The sequence below is a fragment of the Ovis aries genome, chromosome 16 (genome assembly GCF_016772045.2).
Source record: "Ovis aries strain OAR_USU_Benz2616 breed Rambouillet chromosome 16, ARS-UI_Ramb_v3.0, whole genome shotgun sequence".
In the NCBI taxonomy this organism is placed as follows: Eukaryota; Metazoa; Chordata; class Mammalia; order Artiodactyla; family Bovidae; genus Ovis; species Ovis aries.
The window spans coordinates 13666370-13681679 of record NC_056069.1 but is presented as its reverse complement, the minus strand read 5'-3'; the positions used below and the strand labels follow the sequence as shown (position 1 = coordinate 13681679).

At 35.5% G+C, this 15310-nt stretch overlaps 1 protein-coding gene across 40 annotated transcripts in view; it reads left to right on the top strand.

The window, feature by feature from the left end:
• The window catches only part of ERBIN (erbb2 interacting protein), a 127533-nt gene that overhangs the window by 94370 nt on the left and 17853 nt on the right, over positions 1–15310 (top strand). For 10 of the 40 annotated variants that reach the window (XM_027980050.3, XM_015101268.4, XM_027980048.3 and 7 more), the window contains 6 exons: positions 3230–3351; positions 4699–4872; positions 5925–6110; positions 9516–9630; positions 11738–11921; positions 13610–15152. In XM_027980050.3, the coding sequence (XP_027835851.1) occupies positions 3230–3351; positions 4699–4872; positions 5925–6110; positions 9516–9630; positions 11738–11921; positions 13610–15152 (2324 nt within the window). The remainder of the gene's footprint in view (positions 1–3229; positions 3352–4698; positions 4873–5924; positions 6111–9515; positions 9631–11737; positions 11922–13609; positions 15153–15310) is intronic. The other 30 variants (XM_060400382.1, XM_060400379.1, XM_060400376.1 and 27 more) reach the window with 6 other exon arrangements.

Here is a 15310-nt window from a genome sequence, read left to right as displayed (position 1 = left end):
AAGTATTTCACTATGGGTATTATGAGAGCGCTATAACTAGTATACTCACAGTACTGAATCAAACTACATTTTGTATGGTCAGGCTGCTGAATTTCTTTTTAACTGAAAGAGAAGCATTTTCCTTTATCACAGTGTCTGAGAAGTAAATGAGTCAGAAAACATAATGTGCTAAAGGTGGAATTTTTCATACTTTGAGAGTAGACACTTCACATTTAATTCATTCTATTTTTATTACCACACATGTGCCAGGCATTGTGTTAGATCTAAGTATTTAAGATCTTTGCCCCACCCCTGGCTGCTTCTCGAGGCACGTGGGGTGTTTGTTCCCCAACCAGGTATTGAACCCATGTCCCGTGCAGTGCAAGCAGAGTGTCTTTTAACGACTGGATCGCCAGGGAAGTCCCAGATCTAAGTATTTAAATCTTAAATACTTACTTTCAAGAAGCTTATGATGTGAAAGGGGGATAATGATGGATACATTTGAAAAAGAAGGTGTGGTATCTTGAGCTTAGTTAGAGGAATCAGTCTTAAACAGGAAAAGGGGAAAGAATGGATCCATATAACAATAAATTTATAACTAACAGGATATTGGGGAGCAGTATCGGTCTGAGGGTTTTTATTATATTTACTTTCTCAGTGATGTCAAAGAGCAAATTACCTGTAAAGGTTGGGGGGAGGGCATTTGAGGTAAGTGGTGGTGATTTTGTGTTGGAGAGCAGGCTGTCTTGGAATGAATTCCTGAGCAGTGTTGAAGATGGAACAAAGAGTAAGGAATACCATAAATTTGTAGCAGTTCTAAACCACAAGGTTATATCATTTTTCTGTGGTTGAATTCCAGGGCACAGAAGGTAGGTGATTGAAATACCATGTTACAGGATTTACTGGGTAGGTATGACTTAAGGAAAGCGGGGGAAAAGATGAGAGTGGTAGAAATAATATGTCATGAAATCTAAGGTGAATAGAGAAGGGAGCAGAAGAATGCTTTTACAGGAAGAAAGGGAAATGAGGTTAAAGAACTCAACACTTACCAGCAACAATAAGTGAATGATTTAGAAGGACAAGTAGAGTGGTCAGGTATTACACAAGGCTAAGGTCTTGAGTACTACCATGATTTTGAATCACATGGGTGAGATGCAGATGGACATTGAAATTGAGGACATCAAGAAATTACGAAATTGTATTGTATTGTTGGAGTCATCACACATTTGTCATCATTCAGGATTTTGGCAGGTCTTAGGTAGATAGGGCTTCCCTGATAGCTCAGTTGGTAAAGAATCTGCCTGCAATGCAGGAGACCCCGGATCGATTCCTGGGTCAGGAAAATCGCTGAAGAAGGGATAGGCTACCCACTCCAGTATTCTTGGGCTTCCCTGGTGCCTTATTTGGTAAAGAATCTGCCTGCAGCGTGGGAAACCTGGGTTCAACCCCTGGGTTGGGAAGATCCCCTGGAGAAGGGAAAGGCTACCCACTCCAGTATTCTGGCCTAGAGAATTCCATGGACTGTGTATAGTCCATGGGATCGCAAAGAGTCGGACACAACTGAGCGACTTTCACTTATGACATATACGTAGAGAGAAACATGCTATGCAAACGCTAGAATCCCGAATGAATATGCTAGTGTGATCAGATCTAGTGGCCTCTAAAATGCAGAAAAAGTAATATTACTACCTAATGCCCTGAATCTCAAAAGATGTGAGGTTTATACTAAAGGGTAGAAAGTATAGGTGACCAGAAGTTGACAGGAGTGAGAGAAATGGTAAAAGTTTACTTTCCTTGGGGTTCTGAAAAAATTCTGATGTAAAATTGCTTTGATATAATCTAAAACTCTTAGAGATATTTGGGCTAGGCTGATGATTGGGAGTCTTAACCCTCATCCCCACCTCTAGTACATAAGGAACAGTATTGGAATTAGGAAGACTAGTTCTGAGTGCCAAACCTTGAATGAAATATTTATATAATTACCATGTTACTTCTTGTAGGGAATTGCACAAAGTCACACATCTGTAGTGTTTTATTGGATTCTCTTCAAGAATCCTTCTGGTAACAAAACAATCCTAAGATGGGAGGGGAAATCCTCTTTCTCAATCCTGGAAGTAGACTTTGTTGGAAACTGCTTGGATCTGCTTGCCTTTCCCAGTATACCACAAAAAGTATGTCAGGAAGGCTTCCCAGGAATTTGAACCTCGTTACACAAACAAACAAACACTGTAATTCATTTAATATTAAGCAACAACACAAAGCAAGTAAAAAATTTTGAACTGAGTAATTAAAGAAAAAGGTAAATAAAGCTTTATTCCTGTTGTTAGTATTTAGTTTCATGGTATTCTTCCTGTGGTTATGAGCTTAAAGAAGCGTAAGAAGCCCAAAAGAAGGACTAAAAATAAATGATAATTATGCCGGTTTTGTGGAAATAATCAAACTGTATTTGGGTTTTCCGTTTTTCTATTAGCTAAAAAGGTGCTTTTAAATCTCTTTTGTTTTCTTTTAATGGTCAGAAAATAAGTTGTGATTTTTTTTTTAATTGCACAAACTTCTATAAGGTGATATATGTTAGTCAAATGGATTAATTTTTTAAGCCTTGCCTTTTGTTTTGGTTGCCTAATAGGAAGCAAAAAACTTTGACAGGTGTTAAGTCTTTAATATTGTATCAGATAGCAGGATATGTAAGTGTTGAGTGTGTTAAATTTTAAATTTTCCTTAGTTTTGATATAAAGAATATCTTGCAGTTACTTTGTTTACATAGTCAAACTATGTATAATGTTTAATGCAAGTAGGGGCCATCAGGGTAGTCATTTTTTACCAAAATATTTCCTTTTTTCTGTGTTAATGCCGCTCCTCTAATACATAATAAACAATATTGGAATTAAGATTTCTGAATGCCAAAACTTGGATGAAATGATTTGTATATTGCCCTGTTATTTTTTGTAGGGAACTACACACAATTACATATCTATAGTGTGTTAATTATATTGTATTCTCTTCAGGAATCTTTTTCATAAAAAAAAAAAAAGAGAGACAAATCAGCTTTAAGAAAGAGAAGATGTGTGAATTGCTGTTGTGAAGAAATGTTAGAAATGCAGCCTAGTTGTTAGTGTAGCGTTTGTAGCTGCTGACATTGACCAGTCTTGATTTATTGTGATGAACATCTCATAAAATTATGAGCAAGTAATAGTTTTTCATAATTATAGTAAAATACAGTGGGGTTTTGTTTGTTTCTGTTTTCCTCTAGTTATGTTTATATCAGATAATGAAAGTTTTAATCCTTCATTGTGGGAGGAACAGAGAAAACAGCGAGCTCAAGTGGCATTTGAATGTGATGAAGACAAAGATGAAAGGGAGGCACCTCCCAGAGTGAGTCTATTCTTTTTTCCTTCAAATTTTAAACAAGTCTCCTGATATTTATTGGGTGCATGTATGCTAAATCATTTTAGTCATGTCTGACTCTTTGCGACCCCATGGACCATAAGCCCGCCAGGCTCCTCTATCCATGGGATCCTCCCGGCAAGAATCCTGGAGTGGGTTGCCAGGAGATCCCACCTCCAGGGGGCCCCACCTCCAGGGGATCCCTCCTCCAGGGGACCCCTCCTCCAGGGAATCCTCTCAACCCTATGTCTCCTACTGTCTCCTGCATTGGCAGGCGGGGTCTTTACCACTAGCACCACCTGGGAAGCCTGCATTTATTAGGTGCTATATAGCTCATCTGTGCTATTTTCAGGGATACAAAGAAGTATTTGTTACATTCCTTGCCCTCAAGGTGCTTGAAATTTTATTGATCCAGTACATTTATGATGTGAAAGTATTTGAGAATAATATAAAATTGTGTGAATAGAAACCAAATTTCATAGTGTACATAAATATAAGAGCAAAACAGATTATTGTTTCCCCCTTTTCTTTCTTTAATGATTTATTTATATATTAAAGGGATGAACAACTCTTTGAGGTGAACATTTTGTTTCTTTATGAGACTGTTGTAGTAATAGAAGTAGCAAATACCCATTTCCAAGTTAGTTATGGATGTGATTATTTTTCCCTTGTATAATAAAGCTGGCTGAATTCTAGAAAATGATGATTAGGCTGATCTTAGAGGTGTTTGGTTTCTGGCACGTAAGTCATCATAATGTTGGAATTTTATGTCTGTTTGCATAATTATCTAGCTGGAAAACATGTATCTGTTTCAAAGCCAAGTGACAGTGTTGGCAATATCCATACCATATATCTCCAAATGGAATATATTTAAGTCTACTAAAAAAAGCTTTAAAAACAGTGAAGTCTGTTAACTGTGAAGTTGGTTGTTTTTTTTTTTACTGTCAATAAAACCATACATTTATTGATCTAAAATGCTTTCAAAAGCCTATCATCTGTCTTCACAGTTACCTTATGAGCTAGGTATATAGTATAATTAAGATGGACTATAGATTAAATTTTGAGATTGATGTTAGAAATATTTATCTGTAGATAACTAATAAGAACCTTCTGTATAGCAGAGGGACCTCTACTCAATACTCTGTAATGGCCTATATGGGAAATCTAAAAAAGAGTACATCTATGTATAGGTGTAGCTGATTCAGTTAGCTCTACAACAGAAAATAACACAACATTGTAAATCAACTATACTCCAATAAAAATTAAAAAAAAAAGAAATACCTGGACTTTGAATTGTGAGATAATTTAAAATTATCTCTTATTTTATTTCTCTAGGAGGGAAATTTGAAGAGATATCCAACACCATACCCGGATGAGCTTAAGAATATGGTCAAAACTGTTCAAACCATTGTACATAGATTAAAAGATGAAGAGACTAATGAAGACTCTGGAAAAGATTTGAAACCACATGAAGATCAGCAAGTTGCAAATAATGATGTGGGTGTGAAGGTTAGAAAGCTCAATTTAAAAACATTGACTAAAGTCTATTCAAGTTCTTTAAAATTTTTAAATGATAATTGATATAATGATCCTTTTTGTATACACCAAAATACACTCCCAGACTTGGGGAGTATTCTCAGATTGTTGTTGTTGTTCGGTCATCTCCGACTCTTTGAACCCCATGGATGTCAGCACGCCAGGCTTCCGTGTCCTTCACTATCTCCCAGAGTTTGCTCAGACTCATGTCCATTGAGTCAATGATGCCATCTAACCATCTCATCCTCTGCTGCCCCTTCTCCTCCTACCTTCAGTCTTTCCCGGCATCAGGATCTTTCCAGTGAGTCGGATCTTCATATCAGTGACCAGAGTTCTCAGATACCTGAACTAAAAGCTGTCATAGTGAGCAAACTGAAATGCTATTATACCACTTCAGTTGTGGTTACAGACTGTCCAGGTGGGTAGGAGAGTGTCAGCATAGCTTTTGAATTAACATTGCCTGAACAAAGAATAAGAAAACGAATGTCAGAAAGTTCATGGTTATAGAAATACTTTTTCCTCGGTAATATTGATCTATTCTACCCAGTTTTCATTTTAAATGTAATTACTATGACAGATCATTGACGTTTCCCTAGGATATTTCCGAAACCTACACAAATCCCTAAATTGTGTGTTCCTTTAATGAACTTTCCCCTCTGCATCTGTATCACAAAAACAGAAGTTTTATTCTGTCACTGAAGTTTCTATTCATTCCACAAAGAGCAGGAAAAAATGGAGCCTTCCTGAGTTTGCACATTGCCAAGTGACTCACTCAAAAATACCAGCTTTGCCCCTTCTAGGATGAAACGGAACCTTAGCTAAATTATAAAGTTCAGTGTGGCTCATGGACCTTTGTGACTGCCTGTTCCCTCAGTGAGCATTTTCTCTCTCGGTGCTACAGATTTCTGTGTTTAAAACTTCTTCAATTTACCCATAATAGGAAGATACTTTTAAATTTTCCTCTGAACTTTAATGCACTAATAGGTGTAAAGAATGTGAGTTCTTTTATCTTTTCTTTTGCTTAGACTTCTGAAAGTACCACTCCAGTAAGAAGCAAAGCTGATGAAAGAGAAAAGTTTATGATAGGAAACTCTATACAGAAGACCAGTGAACCTGAAGCTGAGGTCAGTTCTGGAAATCTGCCAGTGACTGCAAATGTGAAAGCCTCTGAGAACTTGAAGCATATTGTTAATCATGATGATGTTTTTGAGGTATGGCTTTATGATTATTCTGGAGTAATGTTAAATGATAAGAATTTAACATTTCATTGTTGCTAACTAAAGGTAGGGGATACCAATAGCAGAAAATATGCTAATATAGTTTGCCATTGAGGAATTTCATAATATTTGTTTTACCACTCATTTATCACTTAAGCTTCAACACTGGAGTATAGAGGTTATAAAAATTTTGACTATTTAAATTAGATTGTGGCAGTTCTAATTCTGTAAAATTTATAATAGCAATTGATTTAATCTCAGTAACTTAAAAATGAAAAAGTTGCTGTTGGTTTACCTAATAATAATTTTACTTATTTAGACATTTATCATTGTATTTTTTTTTTCTTGAATATCTGAGACTTTTTAAAGAGAGTTTTCCTTTGGATCAATAAAAGCTTTTTTTTTTTTTAAAGCAGCTTTATTGAGGTATAACTCATATACTATACAACTCACTCATTTAAATAAAGGGTGCAGTTCAGTGGCTTTTAGTGTGGTGAAAGTTGTGCAGCCCTCACCACAAACACTTTGAGAACATTTGTATTACCCTAAAAGGAAGCCGCGCTTCTTAGTTGTCTCGCTGCAACCTCCCTATCCTCCTCCCCAGGCCTGAGCGCCTGGTAGTCTTTGGCCTCTGGATTTGGCTGTTCTTGGCATTTCGTATAAATGTAATCATACAGTATGTGATCTTTGTAACTGTTTCTTTCATTTAACATAATATCATCACGATTATTCATAATGTAGCACATATCAGTATTTCATCCATTTTTTTAAATGTCTGTGTATTTCATTGTCATCGTCCATTATGAACATTTGAGTTATTCCCACATTTTGTCTCTAATGATGAGTGAGGTTCCTTTGAATATTTGTATACAAGTTTTTGTGTGGATATATATTTCCTTTCCTCTTGGATATAGATTATACCCAAAGAAAATGCATCCTCTTTCCTCTAGAGTTGAATTGCTAGATTGTATGATAACTCTGTTTAACTGTTTGAGAAACTGCCAGTTTTCCAAAAGTGATTGCACCATTCTACATTTCCCTCAAACACTGCTGGAGGTATTAAGTTTTATAGAAATTTAGAAAGAGGTATTTTCTGGCTATAAAGAACCACAGATGCTTTAAGGTGAAGGAAGTGTTTAACTTGTATTTTGAAGTATTTCAGTTAACAGAAATAGGAGAATTGAATGAAATGTGAAAAGAATAATGAGAGCAAAAGAACCGCCTTTAGGAAATGGAGGAAAGAGCATTGGTCAGACCATCTGACCAAATATATCAGGGGGTATAGTTAATGAAATAAAGTTAGTAGAGTAGATTGTTTCCTGATAGCTATGCTGAGAAGTCTCGACTTAATGTTCTATACTATAGTCTTTGGGGAGCCACTGAATGTTTTTTAGTGGAATTATCTACATTAAACATAATCATTGTAACTTCCCTGGTGGCCTAGTGGTTAAGACTCCATGCTTCCAATTCAAGGGACACAGGTTTGCTCATTGGTTGGGCAGCTAAGATCCCACATGCTGTGGGGCATGGTCAAAATAAATAAATAAATAAATAATTTTAATTAAGAAAATAAACATAATCATTGGGGAAAAAATGCAGTAGCTGGGGGAAAGAATAAGAAAGGAAAGAATATGAGCAAACTGCAGGAAGATTAATTGACATGAGCAAAGGAAACAGAAAGGTGGTGGGAGATTTGGGAGACTAGAGTTCGCAGAAGCCCAGGTATAATATAGTCTCATGATGAAGAGGGTCTGGTCAGCACTTTAGATGCTGCAGATACCAAAAGGCTGAGATAAACCTCCTTGTCCTGTTACCTCACTCTTTGTATTCATTGTACCAGTCAAGTTCTGTTAATGGTAATAAAATTTCTCTCCAGTTCTTTTTTTTTTTTCCTGTACTAGCTATCACTGCCACTGCAGGACAGATGTAGTCTTTTTTGTTCAGGACTATTACTATACCCAGTTTTCTTTCTGCCAGTCTCTCTTTCCATAAACTTTTAATACCAGAGTTACTATTTTAAAAGATAATCTGCCTTGTGAGTTTCTAGCTTGGCAACTTTCAGTAATGACCAGCATGTACTTAATTGAGTTCATACTCAGAGCATAACCTTTTACTATGCAATCCAGTCTGCCTTTTCTGTCTCTCCTGTCCCTTTTCCTAAATTTCAGCTTCATGGAGCTGACTTGCCATACATTTTCTTATTTCCATGTTTTCCTCTACTCAGAATATTACTTACTTCTTAACTTACCCTTGAAAACTAAACCCAATTTACATTTCTCTCCCTTAACTACTTAACAGTCTAACTCCATAGTAGTACAGTCTGGAACAGGATTGGCAGACTATGGCCTGTTTCCCCAAGCTGGCCCACTGCCTATTTTTATATGGCTTGCAAGCTAAGAACAGCTTTACATTATTGAACATTGAATAAAGGTCAAAAGAAAAAGCATATTTTGTGAAATATTAAAAATTAGATGACATTTAGTTTCACTGGCACACAGCCATGGTAATTTGCTTACATATTGTCTGTGGCTACGTTTGTGCCACAGCAGCAGGATTGGTTGGTTGAAACAGAATGTGTGGCTTGCAAAGTATAAAATACTTACTGTCTGGCCTTTTTATTGAAATAGTTTTCTGATTTCAGTTCATATTTTATTATGACACTTAAAGCACTTAGAAATCTTAGTATTTTTAATAGAATACTGTTTTAAGACCTTTTATTTATTTTCATTATATTAGTTAAAAATAAACTGCAGATGATCTGATTTTATGTCTGTTATATACAATGTTAAAATCTTTCTATTAATACCTGTTGACAGCAGAGTCTCTGTGTGTGTGGTAATAGCACTCAGTGGTAAATTGCATGGGACAGTTGCCAAATATCAGAGAAAAAAATCATGGAGAGTAATAAAAGATTCTGTCTTCAAACTGTGCAGAAATTGCCATTAATTTATCTTGGTGGAAGAGCATCTCAGTCTTTCTGATTCCTTGGAACCTGGTGATCCTTGAAGGAATAAATTTAAGAACTAGGAATACAGTTTTTGTTAGAGCATCTTCACTAAACTGAGTTTTTCACCTGCAGGGATTGTGTTTTACTCATTTTTGTTTCTCTGGCACTTGATATAGTACCAGCTACATACTGATCATTAATACAGTTGAATTAAGGACCACACAGAAAATTTATACCTGAGACACTTTGGTGTAGTATTAATAATTTCCATAGTTTTATTGCCATGTCTTGAAAAATTTAAGTCACATACTAGTTTTATTCAGTTACCGTAAAAAGGTTTTATGCCTGTGTCAAGTATTTTCTCTTTGAAGTTCATATAACTTAATATTTATTCATTTAAAGAAACCAAAATTTATTTTTGTGAATATTTTTCTCTTTTTTCTTTAAATTAGGAATCTGAAGAACTTTCTTCTGACGAAGAGATGAAAATGGCAGAGATGCGACCACCATTAATTGAAACCTCTATTAACCAGCCCAAAGTGGTAGCACTTAGTAGTAACAAAAAAGGTTAGATGTCAAAAGAAAGCTCACTAAAAACAGAAATGGACTGAATAAAATCTATAATTTTTTTTTTTCAAATAAATTTCACTAAATGTTACTATGTTGTTTAAAATACTTTTCAGAAGCAATTTTTAAAACCTGTCTTTGTAAAGGGTCTATTCCTTGTCTCTCATTTTTAAAGAAAAATCTTGATGGATCTCTTCCTTCGTTCATGCACGTTTACTTACATGACATGGATTTTTTAGGCAGATAAGCCTAGATTATGATTCCCTCTCTACCACTTGTTTGCTATACAATCTTTAAGCTCCTTACTTTTGTCCATGTTTATATGTCTAACTGGGCTTCCCGGATGGTACTGGTGGTGAAGAACCCACCTGCCAGTGCAGGAGACATAAGAGATGTGGAGTTGATCCCTGAGTCAGGAAGGTCCTCTAGAGGAGGACGCAGCGACCCGCTCCAGTATTTTTGTCTGGGGAATCCCACGGACAGAGGAGTCTGGTGGGCTACAAGTCCATTGGGCTGCAAAGAGTCAGACATGACTGAAGTGATGTAGCATACATACATCTAACTAGACATACAGTGAAGCTAATGAAAGATTTTGAGAATTTCAAATATATTAGGTTAGTGTACTCAGATCTAGCAAAGTACCTTATGTATAACAGATGCTTGTTGTTATTTCATCTGTTAAGGAACTTTTTTTTTTAGCATACCACCTCACCCCCACCTAACATAGAATCTCAGACTCTTAGAAATGAAAGACAACTCGCAGAGTAGCTATCCCTTCCTTTTATCCTTCCCTTACTCTTCTCCACCAAATATCTGAAAATGTCTACATTATCTCCACTGGATAAATTATGTCCACATTATTTATCCAGTCTGTACCTTTATGTCATTGATGAAACTTACTGGCAACGTGCCCCTTTACAGGATAGCTTGGGGTTTCATAATAATGGTACTGATATTTGTTACTAATTGTTACTTACTATGCTAAATAGTTTCCATATTATTATCTAATTGTCACAGTTACCCCATGAGAAGGAAGCAGGAGAATATAAATAGGAGAGAACTTAAGTGCCATGTAGTTTAACAGTATCTTAAAAATTCAGATTCTCAGACCCAAACACCTTAAAGCAGAAGTTATAGAGCCCCATGTGCTACCATGCCTGTAGGGTTGTAAACATACTAAGTTATTATCTTTTTATCACTGCTTTTAAAAAATGGTGCTTTTTATTACTACCTACCTATAGTGGACTATGAATATTATCTGTTTGTTTATTTCAGTTCAGTTCAGTCACTCAGTCGTGTCCAGCTCTTTGCGACCCCATGAATTGCAGTATGCCAGGCCTCCCTGTCTATCGCCAACTCCCGGAGTTCACTCAAACTCATGTCCATTGAGTCGGTGATGCCTTCCAGCCATCTAGCATCAGAGTCTTTTCCAATGAGTCGACTCTTCGCATGAGGTTGCCAAAGTACTGGAGTTTCAGCTTTAGCATTTGTTTATATAGTTGTTGCAAAACCATCTCACGTATTGAGAATTCACTATTCATATATAGTTCTTTGAAATGATATTAGAAAGGGGAAAGCTGACCTTGGGAAAATTTCTGGATTTGTGTGGTGTTTCTTTTTTGGTTAACTATGCTGCTCATTTTTATTATCAGAATAGGTGAAAACAATTCCATACATGTATGAAATCATTTATACCCCAGATAGTAAGTTTATTGAGGTTGTGAACTATAGTATATATTTCTTACTGTTACAACTTTTTAAAACTAAATTCATGGAAAACAATATTCACTAAAATGGCCTAAAATGCCCTTAAAAACATTATGTGATAACATTTGTGTCAATTTAAATCAGATTCTGGGTAACTCTATCGTCGTTCATATTTAAAAAAAAAAAAACTATAGGTATCACTAAAAACTAACTGAAGGTATCACTACTTTTAAATTCTTGAATCTTTGTATGTATTAGGACTGAATTTTCTGAGGTGAGCATCTGGTTATCTTCTGTCCATATAATTCCTTATCTTATATATTGAACCAAGACAATATAAATGCCATTTGTCTGGAAATTCTTTGTGGCTTTATCAGTAGCTTAATTTTTTTTCTTACAGATGATACGAAGGATACAGATTCTTTATCAGATGAAGTTACACACAATAGCAATCAGAATAACAGCAACTGTTCTTCTCCATCTCGGATGTCTGATTCAGTTTCTCTTAATACTGATAGCAGTCAAGATACCTCACTCTGCTCTCCAGTGAAACAAACTCACATGGGTATTAATTCCAAAATCAGGTTTGTGAGCATATTAATGAGATAATTTATTTGTATAATACATAGAGATGGCAAGGCAAATAAATATATGCTATTTATATTATTAAATATATATTATTAAAACATAAAAGACTTTGCAAATTAATATTATAGAAGTGGTTCAGACAGTATGTAATTTCTTCCCCAGTTTATTTACTAATTATAATTGCTTAGCTTTTATACATTTCCCTGGATTGGGAAGATTGGCTGGCAGAGGGCATGACAACCCACTTCAGTATTCTTGCCTGGAGATTGCCCATGAATGGAGGAGCCTGGCGGGCTACAGTCCATGAGGTTGCAAAGAGTCGGACAAAACTGAGTGACTAAGCACAGCACAGCACATACATTTTCCTCTTAGTCTTTAAAATGAAAAGACTTAAAATATATTCTAATTCTCTTCATTAAAAGGGTGAACAGTTCTATAATGTTTTTTAATATAGCCTGTTTAGAATAATTCAGGTTAAAGGGTTATGCTTGATAGAAGGATTTGGATTACTGCTGAATCCAAAACTTACTGTATGGATATTGTTAACTGATTTTTAGAGTTATACAATACTTAAATTCTGGGTATATTTAAGTCAGATTTTTCTATATATCGATTTGCTTTACTTTAAAAGGAAGATGAATTTTATGTCTCACATTGAGTTTTTACTCTTATGTAGTTGTATTTAAGATTAATCACTTATACCCTCTGAATTTGAGGCTAAAATCTAGTGTGGTAAAATATTACTTTTATAACCTCTTGGATATTAAAATAATGGTTAATTTGTTGAAAAGTAAAATTTGATATCATTGGCAAGTAGTTCAGTATTTTCTAAATCATGTGTTTTGTAATGAAATAAAGGCTAAGAAAGGGATATAGCCATACCTTCTTTGGTTGTATTTCTAATAACATTCTCTATTATCTAATCAGATCAGTATTAAAAAATATTTGTTGAAATGTAACTTGCATATTTACACAAAAGAACACAAATATGTTTTCATATTATCAACTAGAAATAAAATATCTTTTATAATTTTGGAATGGCATGTTTTATAAATATTTGCCAAACACAATGTGGTCACTTAAGAGAGTAATTAGATTTAGTTTCTCGTTTGAGCTTCATACTTTGCAGATCTTTGAGTGATCGTTTAGTTCTTTGTATAATTTCCTTATATATATTTGGATCTAATAATACATACTTAATTGATCAATACTGTGAGGTTTTGAATTATTCATAAAAATATTCTGTGCTCTTACTCATCTGTTCAACTTATTGACCTTGTCTCCATGTATGTGTCTATCTTTCAAGCATGTCATATTTTAGAACATTCATGAAAAGGTATAGCAGTAGAAGAGAATTATTTCATTATAAAATATGCACATTTTTCTCCATTGTTTAGCTCTATTAAACTGTATTGTGATACAGCGATTATGATAGTGGCAATAATTAATCTTATCTGTGCATTTTGATTAGTATGTTTTACTTGTCTCTATTTAATGTAAATCTCTATTATTTGACTGTTACAATAATATTTTAAAGTTACATGCTTGATACTAAATGTCTTTTATCTGTGACTCCCATCAACACTCTTATCTCTGTGTATCTATACAGTAGGTAGTTGTTAATGTTCCCCATGACTAAAAACTGGGCTTTATGATGTTTGTGATAAAATTATCTTTCTTTTAGGCAAGAAGATGAAAATTTTAACAGCCTTTTACAAAATGGAGATATTTTAAATCATTCAACAGAGGAAAAAATCAAGGTTCCTGATAGAAAAGATTTTAACTTACCTGAGTATGATTTGAATATTGAGGAGAGGTTAGTTCTTATTGAAAAAGGTGTTGACTCAACAGCCACATCTGATGAATCTCAAAAATTAGACCATATCAATATGAATCTAAATAAACTTATAACTAATGATACATTTCAACCAGAGATAGAAAGATCAAAGACACAAGATACAGCGCTTGGAATGAGCTTTTTAAGCAATAATGCTAAAGGAGAAGCTGAGCACTTGGAAAATGGAAACAAGTTTCCTAATGTTGAATGCATAAATAAGGTAAATGGACATTCTGAGGAAACTCCCCAGTCTCCTAGGAGGACCGAACCACATGACACTGATTCTTCTGTTGATGTGGGTCATTCTAAAAGCACTGAAGATCTGTCCCCTCAGAAAAGTGGGCCAATTGGATCTGTTGTGAAATCTCATAGCATAACTAACATGGAAACTGGAGGGCTAAAAATCTATGACATTGTGAGTGATAATGGACCTCAGCAGCCAAGTGCCACAGCTAAAGTAACATCTACTGTTGATGGAAAAAATATAGTCAGGAGCAAGTCAGCTACACTTTTATATGATCAACCATTGCAAGTATTTACTGGTTCTTCTTCATCTTCTGATTTAATATCAGGTGCAAAGGCAATTTTCAAGTTTGATTCAAATCATAATCCTGAGGAACCAAATATAAGAGGTCCCACAACGAGCGGCCCACAGTCTATGCCTCAGATGTATGGTCCCCCACAGTATAATATTCAGTACAGCAGCAGTGGCACAGTCAAGGACACTTTGTGGCACTCCAAGCAAAATCCCCAAGTAGATCCTGTCAGTTTTCCCTCACAGCGCTTTCCTAGATCAGAGAGTACAGAAAGTCACAGTTATGCTAAACATTCTGCCAATATGAATTTCTCTAATCATAACAGTGTTCGAGCTAATACTGGGTATCATTTACACCAGAGACTTGGTCCAGGAAGACATGGGGACATGTGGGCCATCTCACCAAATGACCGACTCATTCCTGGAGCAACTCGAACTACAATTCAGCGACAGAGTAGTGTGTCCTCAACAGCCTCTGTAAATCTTGGTGAGCCAGGTTCCACGAGGCGGACCCAAGTTCCTGAAGGAGATTATTTGTCATACAGAGAGTTGCATTCAGTGGGACGAACTCCTCCAGTGATGTCAGGATCACAGAGACCTCTTTCTGCACGAACCTACAGCGTTGATGGTCCAAACGCCTCAAGGCCTCAGAGTGCTCGACCCTCTGTTAGTGAGATACCAGAGAGAACTATGTCAGTTAGTGACTTCAGTTACTCACGGACTAGTCCTTCAAAAAGACCAAATACAAGGGTTGGTTCTGAGCATTCGTTACTAGATCCTCCAGGAAAAAGTAAAGTTCCTCATGATTGGCGAGAACAAGTACTACGACACATTGAGGCCAAAAAATTAGAAAAGGTAATTAAACATGAATTTTTCATTTGCCTCTTTATGAATTTACTAATTTTCCTTTAAAATTTTTGGCATACTTTGTTTTTTAAACAAGATTAAATAAGATACTCTGAGTTATTGAATACATACTTATTATATTCTAGAAGTTTTTCCTTGGTAGTGAG